The sequence below is a fragment of the Acinonyx jubatus genome, chromosome A2 (genome assembly GCF_027475565.1).
Source record: "Acinonyx jubatus isolate Ajub_Pintada_27869175 chromosome A2, VMU_Ajub_asm_v1.0, whole genome shotgun sequence".
Classification (NCBI taxonomy): domain Eukaryota; kingdom Metazoa; phylum Chordata; class Mammalia; order Carnivora; family Felidae; genus Acinonyx; species Acinonyx jubatus.
This window is the reverse complement of record NC_069383.1, coordinates 33,005,179-33,018,954: the sequence shown is the minus strand read 5'-3', so window position 1 is coordinate 33,018,954 and position 13,776 is coordinate 33,005,179. Positions and strand designations below refer to the sequence as shown.

The window sequence follows — 13,776 nt, the reverse complement described above, 5'->3', positions numbered from 1 at the left end:
AAGGACAGGGAAAACATTCCAGGAAGAGAACATAATGTACATGGCCTGGAGCCCAGAGGGAACACTATATATTCGAGGAGCTATAGTCAGCTCTATGTGGTTGGAATGCATAATGAAATGGGCCTGGAGCCAGGAGACAGCATTACATTTTTGCAAGAACTCTAGACAAGACAGCAAGACTGGGTCTGGAAAGAGAAGGGTATATAGTGATAGCTGAACTGGGAGAGCACAGTCAGATCATAGTTTCTGTTCTTCCTTTTGCCAGCAATTAAAAAAAAAAGCCAAAAGAGGCAGAAAGACAAAGGCATCCATTTAATTTTTGTATTTCGTATAAGTAAATCCAATTGGTGAAATCCAATTCTCATACAGCATTCTAGCTGTAGAGGAGTCGGAGAAACATGGTAATTAGCGGGAGCACAGGAATGTCCCTGGGAGGAGAGCAAGCGGGTCTATAGAATCTTCTACAGTTGCTTTTCTTTACTGGGGGAAATGCCATAATAAAAACAATGTTTTAGGAAGATTATTTTTTTTAATTTATTTATTTAGTTTGAAAGGACAGAGACAGTGTGAGTGGGGAGGGGCAGAGAGAGGGTGAGAGAATCCCAAGCAGGCTGCACACTGTCAGCACGGAGCCTGATGCAGGGCTCAAACCCACAAAACCATGAGATCATGACCTGCTCCAAAACTAAGAGTTGGACACTTAACTGATTGAGCCACCCAAGTGCCCCCAGGAAGATTCTTCTAATATAATATGCAAACTGAAGGAGGATAATGGAGATGTTGTGGTTAGAAGTTTATCAAATATTGTTATTCAAATTTTAAACAAAAGGAAGTAAAATTTTAAGAGACTTGTTGAAGATCCATAATTGATGGGACCAGCAAGAGAATCCAAGTCTTCTGATTCCTCTTTTTTTTTTTTTTATGTGCTCAATTAGGGTTATTGCTTATTAGATGAGAAACTCTATCTTAGAACCTAATGACTTATCCATTGAACATTGCTGACTTTAAGTTAGAACTTCAGGCTAGTTAATCTCACTATGATGGTAACAGTATTATTAAACCATTAAGATTGTAAGTCTGCCATTTGTACAGGAGAATGTTATGATAACAAAGACTTGTGACCTAATGGCATTGAGAATTCCATGACATAGTTATGAAAACTATTTTTAGCAAGGCTATTTGTTTTCATGGAAATGATATGTGAAGCTACCATGGTCCTAAATAAGCATATCTTGGGAAAACCACCTATACTAACACACTTGAAATTTAAATAAATCAGGAAATTTCTTCCCCGATCTTCTCCCAAAATATCTTCTCCTTTTCCTTTACCCTTGAGGCAGAATCTCATGTTCATGTCCATGCCTCATAACCTCTAATTTAAGATATGGAAGTCCAGGGCACCTGTGTGGCTCATTTGGTTAAGCGTCTGACTTTGGCTCAGGTCATAATGTCACGGTTTGTGAATTCGAGCCCACATCGATCTTTACACTGGCAATGTAGAGCCTGCTTGGGATTCTCTCTCTCCCTCTCTCTCTACCTATGTCCTGCTCTCACTCTTGCCCTCTATCAAAATAAATAAATAAAGTTAAAATTTTTTAAAGGTACAATTGATAATAAGTGACATATTTTTAAAAAATTTAAAAATAAAATATGGAAGTCCAAGTAGCTGGGCAAGTCCACATAGGAGAGGAAACCTGCTCAGAGCAAGTTGAGCAGCTGGTCTTCCAGTCAGCTCTTGAGAAAATAAGGGTCATGGTGGTATTACTTCAGAGAAAACAGGTAAGAAAGTATTGAAGCTTGTCTCCTAAGGAACTGAATTACAAATCAGGAGATTTAGTTACTAGGGAGCTGGGAGACTAGTTAGGAAGTCCAGAGCAGGATCAACTATGGGATACTAATGAGCTGGCAAGGTACTAGGAAAGGGGTGCCTTATCAGGCATTGGATGTGTCCCAGAATCTTGGGTGGGTAGACCTAAAAGAGATAGTAAAGGAATTAACAGCTTCCTAATGCCAATTCTTAGATCAACTGAATCAAAATCACCTAGGGAGCTTTTCAAAAGTAGATTTTTAAATGTCATTTCAGAGAATCTGAAATCTGGAGTTAAATGAGTCTAATGTAGAGCCAGAATAAAAGAAACAATATTCTTTTGTTTGTTTCAATTATCTTTTTTTTTTCCAAAATTTTATTTAATCAAGTATCTTTTCTAACTGTACTTCCTAACTGCACTTACCCAGGGGTACCTTAAATCATTGCATTTTGTAGGTCTTCCTTTAATAATGCTTATGTAGGGGCGCCTGGGTGGCTCAGTCAGTTAAACATCTGACTTCAGCTCAGGTCATGATCTCATGGTTCATGAGTTCGAGCCCCACATCATGCTCTGTGCTGACAGCTTGGAGCCTGGAGCCTGCTTTGGATTCTGTGTCTCCTTCTCTCTCTGCCCTCCCCAACTCATGCTCTGTCTCTGTCTCTCTCAAAAATAAATAAACATTAAAAAAAATTAAAAATAAATAAATAAAAATGCTTATGTAGGGCTCCTGGGTGGCTCAGTCGGTTAAGCTCGGCTCAGGTCATGATCTCACAGTTTGTGAGTTCACCGTGAGATCAAGCCCCATGTTGGGCTCCGGGCCAACAGCTCAGAGCCTGGAGCTGCTTCAGATTCTGTGTCTCCCTCTCTCTCTGGCCCTCCCCTGCTCGCACTCTGTCTCTCTCTCAAAAATAAATAAATGTTAAAAAATAAAATAAAAATGCTTATGTTATTTTCAAATACAAATACAGACTTACACACATACAGAAATAAACACTAAAGAGGCTAGAGATATGAACAAAATTGCATATATACTCACAAGCTCATGCATAAAACCACATATATCTGAATATTAAGCAATAGTTTAATATTTTAATTTAATAATTTAATTTAATAGTTTAAACTTTTGTTTAATATTGGTGACAAGACCGTAACATCCATTATGTAAAAGAACTAGCTTTTTGTACTTTTGTTGGCCACAATAAAAATTATACTGGATTTTGAGTTTTCTGCTATAAATCTGGCCAGTGCCAAATCTCAGGGAAAGAAGAGCTTTTATTTTTCAGGTTGATAAAAAGTTCTCACTTCTTATGCTTTCCAGCAGGGTTAATCTTTAGTCAGTATTTTTATGTACAGCTATGTGTATCAAGTTTGACTTAGGTCAATATTATCTTTCCTAATAAACAGAACTCCAATTTTTAATTTATGAATTCATTCATGTATATTTCCTGCTGTAGAAGTTAACCTCTGTTGATATATCATACAGAGCTACCCAACACTCTCAAGATAACACATCCATGTTTATAAAAGCTATGTGCAAAAATGGTTAATTAATTCTTTCTTCCTACAACTCTTGACTTTCTCACATTCTCTCCTTCCCTCCTCTCTCCTCCTCACCCCTTCTTTCTGTTCCCCCAACACTTCTTTTCTTCTCCCTCCATGCTCATTTTCCCTGTGTATAAAGCAAAAGTGCTTAGTAATTATTAAACATTAATAACGCTGGCACTAACTGGCCGATGATTTACTGTTAAAGACATGCTTTATGGCATGTTATTCCCTCTAAAGTTCATGTCCCCTCAACCCAAGCTTCACACCCTGCTCCCTTACCACAAGCAGCTATATTGTCAAGGTTGTTCTAAAGAATGATAAGGTAGCCATAAAGCAAGGTTTATGATTTTTCCTATCTACAAAGTCACAGGAAGCTCAAATGTACTCAGCAAATATTGCAAAATTGCAAGGAACCATTAAATGTAACACTCCACCCTTTTCTTAAAGTTCTCCCCCTCTTTAATGTAATAAATGTATTCTCAAGTCAGAATTAATGAACTTTATGTTAGCAGTTCCTCTTTAACAACTTCTGGTTTGTCTGGCTCAGTTGAACCATATTAGGGTGGTGTTTAGGTGCATTTTAAAAAAATAAAATGGTAAACATTTGTGTGAGAAGTGCATCCATCACATTGGGTATAGAATGCTTTTCTTAATAATAAGTTAATCTTTATTGCACACTTATTATAGCATTACTTTGACCCTCTCTAGTATTCTTTATCTAAGTATTTTCAAAGTGCTTTACAATCTCAAACAGACCCAGTACATGCATAGAGTTCTTTGAAGATGGCATTTGCCTTTCTGACCAGCATTGTAAAGGAAATTACCCTAAAGAGTAAGTATCTGTTTGAGTAGGTATAATAACCACAAAATGCAAATTCCTGGGCTCTTCCCTAATTCATCTGAGTAAGAATAGGTACAACGTTGTTAACAAGCTCCCCACGTGATTCTGAAATAATCGGTCTACATACTTCACTTTGAGAACCAATTGTCCACATATTTTATTTTATCTGTAGATAAACTCTGCTGTCAGCTCAGGTCATGATCTCACAGTTCATGAGTTTGTGCTCCTCATCGGGCTCTGTGCTGACAGGTCGGAGCCTGGAGCCTGGTTTGGATTCTGTGTCTCCCTCTTTCTCTTCCCCTCCCCTGCTCATTCTCTCTCTCTCTCTCTCTCTCTCTCTCTCTCTCTCTCTCCAAAAAATAAATAAATATTTAAAAAAATCTTAGTCATCAATTTTTATTTAAGAAGTCAAATCATGCCCAGCATCTTAATGTCACTGAATGATTTCCTGTAACAATTTTTGTGGATAGCTCCAAAGGAACTCAAGCTATGTGCAAATAAAGAGAAAATAGCATTTGTCTCTGTGCACAGGGCTTCTCTAAGCAACACTGCTTGTTAAACTCATGATAGTACCAAGTGGCATAACTTTTTTTTTGGATTATAATTTTCACATGAAAGAAAATGTGCTGTGAAGGCTGAAAACCAACACCCTTAAGGCAAATATATTACCAGATTTGAGTGCCCTTACTAATCAGCAAAGATAAAGATTAACTATGTATACAAAACAAAGTGTTTTATATTTAATCAAATAGAAAAAGCCAAACACTAATAAAGAAATCTACAAATGATCAATAAACTAGGCAATCAGAGCAAGTACTCACGTTAGAAACAGGATGTTGGTATTACTAATATATTTGATCTTAAAATAATGAGCTTATTCACAATTCTATTCAATCTATCCCCACTATTTTGTTTCATTTGAAACTTAGCAATTTCCTATTAATTACACTCTCTAAGAAACTTATGAAATTATCCACATGTACACACATTTTTCTTCACAAATGGCTTCATTCCAGAAAAGGAGTCTAAATATACTAGCTCAGAACCTCAACTCTTTTCAGGTGTGGAAACCTTTTCTTTTCTTTTCCTCTCGTTTCTTTTCTTTTCTTTTCTTTTTCATGCTTTTTAAAAGGTAGTCTGTACCACTAGTGTCCATTCTGGATAGGAAACAATTATATGATAATATTCCTGTTTTCTAATTGCATTATTAGGGGCCTGGACAAATTCTAAGTGGAACTTTATTTTATTGTTATTTTAGAGAGAGAGAGAAGGGTGGCAGAGAGAGAGAGAGAGATGAAGAGAATCCCAAGCAGACTCCATGCTTAGTAAGGAGCCTGGCAGAGGGCTTGATCGCACAAACCTGGGATCATTACCTGAGCTAAAATGAAGAGCCAAACCAACTGAGCCACCCAGGTGCCCTCTAAATAGAACTTTAAAAAAAAATTTTTTTTAGTGTTTATTTGTTTTTGAAAGAGAGAGAGAGGGAGGGAGGGAGAGACACAGAGCTCGAGTAAGGGAGGTGCAGAGAAAGAGGGAGACACAGAATCTGAAGCAGGCTCCAGGCTCTGAGCTGTCAGCACAGAACCCAATATGGGGCTCAAACTCATGAACTGGGAGATCATGACCTGAGCTGAAGTCAGACCCTCAACCGAATGAACCACCCAGTCGCCCCTAAGTATAACTTTTTACCAAATCTTTCCACCATTATTCTTCTACAAAACCCCAACTTTCAAGTGGTTACTGTGATGAATGTGGTATGTACTTTTCCGATTTATTTAAATGAATATGCATCCATTTATACATGTACTTATCAACAAACAATACTTAACAGTTTTGTTTGTGTAGTTTTAGAATTTATGTAAATGGTATACTTTATATACATCATTCTTCAACTTGCTTTCTTTGCTCCTATTACCTCTTTGAGGTCTAGACATGCTACTTACATGTAGAAATTTGTTTCATTCTTTTTAACTGTTATATTATAATCCTATATCACATTTTATTTACTCATTGTGATACCGATGAACATTTAGATTGTTTCAAGATTTTACTTAATACTGTGATGAAAATCTTTCAACATTTCTCTTTGCACATCTGCAAGAGTTTCTCTGGTGTGGATATCTAGCAACTGAATTTTGGTGTTTTAGGGTATATGTGCACATTTCCAGTTTTACTGGATACTGCCAAATTGTACTTTAAAGTAGCTGTATCAGTTTATACCATCACCAGTCATTTATGAGTGTTCCCATTGACTCACATCTTGAAATCTCTTGTTATTGACAGAGACTTTAATTTTTGGCATTCTAGTTTGTAAAAAGTCCTATCTCTCTCTCCCTCTCTGTCTCTGTCTCTCTCTTTTCTAATTTGTAGTTCCATGATGAGTGGTGAGATATTTTCATGTTTGTTTGTCGTTCTGATTTCATATCCTTTGCCAATTTGAGGGTGTAAGGTATTGCGGTGGTTATGAGATATGCCATATGGATCACTGTTGCAGGAAGCGGATCTGAGAAATGGCCCCAGTTGCCATACATTGAAATCCTCCACTCACTGAGTTTGTCTTGAGACTTCAAGTTGCACAGGCAGCTTCCCATGAATGATTGAGTGTGGCAGGATACAGAAGCAGATTTGTGTTTAGAGGACGTGGGACTTAGTAACTTGTTTTGGTTCAGAGATTCCCAGATGGCTTTTCAAAAGTTGGTTAGATTCAGATGGTGATCTAGGGTCTTTCCACACAACCTTCTGGACTTCTCTCCTTCACTCAGGGGTTGGACTTGGACTAAGGTCTCACATATCTCTCAGCCTCCCCGCTTTCTTTCCTATTTCCTTTTACACCAGTATTTCCCCTAATAAAATCATTACATATTTAATCTGTCTTAGTTTAAGAGGAGAGATCTTCAAAATTAAGATCAAAACTGATAATTAATTGCATACGTTGTAAGTGTTAGAAAAGATTTTATCTTTTAGCAATGCATCCCTTGACAGCATTTTAGTGGTATGTAAAATACCATTGTCTTCTTTTTTAAGTATGGTACATCTACCAGAGGTTATCACCACTGCTATCCAAAATTAAAAACCTAAGAAAACCTTTCTTAACCTAGAGAAACTGGGTGATTTGCTAGCAAGATATAAATGATCAAAATTTCTTTCAAAGCACAAAAAGACTTGAAGGCGTGCCTGGGTGGCTCAGTTGGTTAAGTGTTGGCTCAGATCATGACCTCACCATTCCCGAATTCGAGTCCCATATCCGGCTTTGTGCTGACAGCTCAGAGCCTGGAGCCTGTTTCGGATTCTGGGTCTCCCTCTCTCTCTCTGCCCCTCCCCAACTTGTGCTCTGTCTCTCTCTCACTCTCTCTCTCTCTCAAAAATAAACATTAAAAAAAGACCTGAATAGACATATTGCCACTCTAAAGCTGGCTTTGTGTCTACTACTTCAAAAAGCATTATCATTAGATGATTTTATAATTGAACTGTATCTCACCCTTAAGTAATATATAATTCCTATATTATTTAAACTATACCAAACCATAGAAAAAGATAGAAAGCTCTTCAACTAATTCTCTTTTTTTTTAAATTGAAGTGTAGTTGACATACAATATTATATTACTTTCAGGTATAAAACATAATGATTCAACATTTATATGTATTATGAAGTGATCACCATGATAAATGTAGCTACCATCTGTCATCATACAAAGTTGTTATGCATTGCTAACTTTATTCCCTATGCTGTACATTGTATCCCTGTGTCTTAAAGTTTCTACTTTTCAATCTCCTTCACCTATTTTGCCCATCCCCCATCCCTCTCTCTTCCAGCAACCACCAGTTTTTTCTCTGTATCTGAGTCTGTTTCTGTTTTGTTCATTCATTTTTTTATTCCATATATAAATGAGATCATGAGTACTTGTCTTAGTGTCTTATTTTACTTTTTGTATTCCCACCAACCATGCACGAGGGTTCCCTTTTTTCCAATTCATTTTCTAAAGCCAGAATAGTCTAGGACCAAAATCTGAAAAATAATATAAAAAAATAAAACTACAGTTAATCATACTTATGATATAGATATTTAAGTAAAATGTTATCAGATGAAATATTAATGAATATATTCCAGCATGATATAAGAAATGATAAAATATGACAAAGAAAGGTTTATGATAGGAATGCAAAAGTGCTTCAGTGTAAAGAAATCTGTAAATACAGCATAATTTGTTATATGGACAAGGAAGAAAACCATATAGCAAGGTCAGTAGATGCTAAAAGTGTACATAAAAATCAGCAGTCATTTGTAATACAAATTTAAAGTAAAAATAGAAGTAGAAGGAACTTCATAAATACAGTAACTTTATTTTAACCCAACATCCCAAAGTAAACCTTATTTTTAATGCTGAAAAGTTAATGCTGTTTGTCTTAAAATAGGGATAATATTGTGTTCGTGAAAAGGCTGTTTATCCAAAAAAAACCCAAGAAGTTCTAGCAAAGAGCAAACAAACAGAACACAGAAGTCTGTTAGAATTAATAAGGGAATATAATAAGATGTCTGGACAATAGATAAGCATACAAAAATAACTAGCTTTTCTTCACACAAGCAATAGTTATCAAGGAGTAAAAATAGAAAGCTATTCAATTCACAATCGTAGAAAATAATAAATACTGAAAGATAATGAAATACTGAAAGATAATGGCAGGAATGTAAACTGGTGCAGCCACTATGGAAAACAGTGTGGAGGGTCCTCAAAAAAAATTAAGAATGGAACTACCATATGACCTAGCAATTGCACTTCTGGGTATTTGACTAAAAGGAGTGAAATCTCTGTCTTGAAAAATATCTGTACCCCCACGACCACTCCAGCATTGTTTAGAATAGCCAACACATGGAAACAAATAAGTGCCCATAAACAGATGAATGCATAAAGAAAGTATTTTGTCTGTCTGTCTATATCTACCCACCTACGCATATATGCAATGGGATATTATAACCCTAACCATAAAAAAAGAATGAAATCTTCCATTTGCGACAACATGAATGGAACTAGAAGGTAGTATGCTAAGTGAAATCCACCAGACAGAGAAAGACAAATACTGTATGATCTCACTTAGTGGTGGAATATTAAAAACCTGAACTCATAGATATAGCAAACAGAGGGGTGGTTTCCAGAAACAGAGGCAAGAGAGAGTGAGAGGGTGAAATGGATGAAGGGGGTCAAAAGGTACAAACTTACAGTTTTAAGATAAGTAAATCCTGGGGATGTAGTGTAGAGCAAGGTGACCATAGCTAACAATACTGTAACGTACACTTGAAAATTACTGAGAGCAAATCTCGTAAGTTCTTCTCACAAGAAAAATATATTTGTAACTATATTCAATTATATCCCAATTTAAAAGTATTAGGGATAAATCTAATGGGAAACTTATAGGACATAGATGAAGAACATTGTAAGCTCTTATTGAAAGGTCTAAAACATTATCTGCCTTGGTTTATCTTTTTGAACTTTCAATTTCTTCATATTTAAAATGAGGATAGGGCTGTGATGAATATTGTAAAAGCTAATACATGTAAAGTGCTTAAAATGGTATCTGACATATAGTAGGCACTCAGTATTCTTTAGCTATTATTATTATTACTATTGGTGTTATTGATATTGTTATTATATAGAAGACTATAAGCAAAAAGTCAAAACATTTATGAATAATAATTGTTTGTCAGATATTAAATCATACTTAACTCTATTAAATGACCAAAACCAAAAATACTAGTATAGGAATAGAAAATGGATCAGAGGAACCAGAAAGCCCAGAAATAGATCTTATAAAATATGAGAATTTGATATATGGTAGATGATAGATGAACAGAGGAAAATTATTTATTTACTAAATCATGACTGTTATTCAACTAAAAGGAAAAAAAGTTAGATTCATATCTCATACCATTGTACAAACAAAAATTGTCCCTTGAATATATTTTTTTGAATTTTGTAAGAGTAATAAACATTTTAAGAGAAAATTTAGAATATTATATGAATAACTTAGGTTAGTACTGGGGCGCTTGGGTGGCTCAATCGGTTGAGTGTCTGACTTCAGCTCAGGTCATGATCTGACGGTTTGTCAGTTCAAGCCCCCTGTCGGGCTCTGTGCTGACAGCTCGGAGCCTGGAGCCTGCTTCAGATTCTGTGTCTCCCTCTTCCTCTGCCCCTCCCCCACTCGCACTCTGTCTCTCTCTCAAAAATAAATAAACATTAAAAAAAATTAAAAATAAACAAATAAAATAAAAGTGAAGTAGTACTTTTTAACCAATATAGGAATTCTAGATAGATAAATTAACTTCATGAAAATGAAAATTTTGCAAATGACATAGTGTAAACATAGTGAAAACAGAAATAGCAGAAAAAAATTAATATCTGTAGCATACAGAGACAAATGAGAGAAGTTTGGCTGAAATAGTCTGTTCTTTATTGTCTTAAGAAAAGCAAATTAATGAGATAAAATTGCATTGTGCTCTTTGGACATTTAAATTCAGAGGGAAAGTGGAAATGATAATTCATGATCTTCTATTGTTTCTTGTTTTCCCCTCCACTTTTCTGGTCTCTTTTAGTCTGCCAATATCTTCTTGCCTCTTTCTACAGGTATCTATTTCTTCTGATACTATTGCTTTCCCATTTTCTTTCTCTACTTTGTACACATTTCTTCATTTCCTTTTCTTATATGTACCCATTTCTTTGTTGCTTGATGTTTGGTTATCTGCCCTTTCTCCATTCCCTCTTTCTCTCTTCCTTCATTCCATAAATCTTTATTGATGCTCGTACTAGGCTAAGATTTTGTATCCTCTACATTCATATTCTATCCCCTAAGTGAAACTGTGACATAATCATACCATCAACATAACTACTGATATTTCTAAATTTAAACGCTTTTAAAAGCTTTTAACTGATTTAACTAATATGGTGTTGAATTCAAATTTGGGGAACTGAAAACTCCAATAGTTTCAGCATCTACTGGCTTTTTAATAGCTTCCTTTATAAATCTGCTTCCTTTATAAAAAGCCTGCACTCAATATATTCACATAAGGCAAACTATTCTTGATTTTTCTTACTCCAAAGGATTTATTTTTTAAAAGAGAATGGGATTGGAGGGAAGCAAATATGGTACAGGAGAAAAGAAATACACATGTCAGTTTTCTTGCTAATTGCTCTAAATCAAGTACAGAGGATGTGCTTCATAACACAGCTGAGTAAAGGCATAAAGACCAAGAAGTTCCTGGAAGTGCTTCTTCAGTGAGGCTGAAGATTTCAGACTCTAGAGTGTGGAATTTAGCTAGAGTCCTTTGTTTTGGATAGAATCCTAGATATATGGCTTGGCTCATGAGTTGAAAAAAATCATTTAGTTCAGTAGAAAGAAATGAAGCACTTTCTTTGATATATCTCATAACTATGAAGGTCCTTCTCATCTGTAGGGCTACTGGCTGTCAGTGACTTCTCTGTGTGTGATATTTCTCCAATGCCAGCATAGTCAATTCCACTGAGTCCTACTGAATCTCCTCCAAAATGTCAGCACTTTTTATCTCAGACCTTTGGTTCCCCTAGGTCAGGAGTACTAACATTAACAGTTCTTTGGGGGTAATGGTTCTAGCCTACAGGAGCTGCAAAATCATTTTTAATATAAATGAATATTTGTTAATTTACCTGCTTTGTAAGTTTAGAGTTTTGTGTATGAAGTTCTATAAACTTTCATAAGGTAGACAACAGAAACAAATGGATAACAGAAGTAACCATTTTGACAATTTAAATATTGATAATGGTGGTGGTAGGTCAAGGAGAGATGGTGGATTCTTCTTGATTGTTAAAGAAAAGGAGGCATAGTATAGAAATGCTTTTTTTTAGTGGAGGGAGAAAGAGGAAAGTGGTAACAAAAGAAAAGAGCAGATATTTGGGGGTGAGAAGAGCACAGGGAGAGTAACTTTTTTTGAACTAAAGGGAGAGTGTTACCTGTCTAACTCATTCTTCATGTCTCAGGCCAACTTAATCACTTCCAAAAAGCCTTGTAGAATTTTCCATATTGTATGGATACTTCTGTTCTCTGTACAATTAATTTGCCATTTAATTGGGTACTGTTTTGTAACCTGTCTTAAAAGGATTAATTAAGTCATTGGGATGTTATTTAGCATTCTCCGGGATTATTCTCCAAGGACTATTTGTTATAAGTTCTAATCTCCTTTTACAATGTCTAGCATGTTTGTTGCCTTGGAGAAGTTATTAACTGGGAGTAAGAATGTTATGCCCCCTGTGGAAAGGTGGTGATGACAGGAGAGACAAAGTAGATGGCAAAGCACATGGGGCTGAGTTGCTGAGGATGGATGGGGAAGAAGCCTGTGGTGGTGGATGGATGAGAAAAGTATGGAAAGGAATTGCCTTTTATTCTTGGTCATCCACTGAATATGCTTAGGTACTGCAGGGGATGGGAGTAGTGTTCTTTTAGTTTTTCTTGTTAGGTGTATTCGTGTCCAGAGATTTTCTTTTAGAAGAATGAGTTGAAATTGGAAAGTAATGCATTTTAGCATGTTGATAGTACTTGAGTTTGTGTAACAAATCTATGGATTATATACACCCGTGTTTACACGCCCATAAATATACATATGGTTTACCTTTTGATATTTTCCAATTCTTATTTCATGATCATGAATGAAATTCTAGAGGTTAAAGAAAAAATTACTTCTAAAATTTCAACCATGTCTTGACCAATTGAAGTGGATTTGAAATAATTGAGAATGAAATGTTTTAAATTTTGGCTGTGGTTAAAGCAACAGTCTGATATATGATTACATTTGAAGGAAAGTATACCTTTCAAATTCATAAATATACTAACAATTCCTCTCTAACTTCCTTTTTTGGATAATAGGACATTTCCAAGTTTGCAGAGAAGGATAATATCGTTCTTGGAGAGGGTGGAATCACACTGAGTGGAGGTCAGCGAGCAAGAATTTCCTTAGCAAGGTGAATATCTGATTATTGGTTCAGTGAGCTTTTGTTGTAAATATGCCCGTAAAAATTATAGATATTGCTCTATTTTTTTATATTTTGTTTCTGGAATTGAAAAATGCCTGGGGTTTTATAATTAGCAGGTTAAGAATCACCTTTATGAACTATAGATAAGGATTTACTATTCATATTTGATAAAGGTTACGGCTTTTTCAAAATGCATGCTCTTAGTTTGGTGTCTGTATATTTGTTGCCTTATGGTATGCTTTACTACAAATAGAAAACTCAGGAATTCTGCACAACACAAGGAAAAAAAAGTGTTTCTTTTAAGTTGATCAGGGGGTCCCCACTCACCCACCCCACAACGTACTCACCTGCTTTAAACTTCTGTTTATACTTCTTGGTTTAGAAAAACCTACATTTTCAAATTTTCAACATAATTAACAATTTCATAACAAAAATATCAAGGCAAATGATGTCACTTGGCTTAAAGTCTATAATCTTTAAAGGAAAAATAAGTAGGACAAGCACATCTAACATTGTAGGGGACAGTGAAGTCCCTTGGTAGAGACATTCTTGGTTTAAGCGTTTTGAGCTGTCGAAGAGAAGTACATAA

General features: G+C 35.6%; 1 protein-coding gene across 4 annotated transcripts in view; it reads left to right on the top strand.

Annotated features, from left to right (window-relative positions):
* CFTR (CF transmembrane conductance regulator) overlaps positions 1-13,776 on the top strand; it is a 185,811-nt gene that overhangs the window by 82,176 nt on the left and 89,859 nt on the right. For all 4 annotated transcript variants that reach the window (XR_008296701.1, XM_053218169.1, XM_015067322.3 and 1 more), the window contains one exon: positions 13,081-13,175. Coding sequence is in view for 3 of the 4 variants with exons in the window: in XM_053218169.1 (XP_053074144.1) it covers positions 13,081-13,175 (95 nt within the window). In the remaining variant the exon portion in view is untranslated. The remainder of the gene's footprint in view (positions 1-13,080; positions 13,176-13,776) is intronic.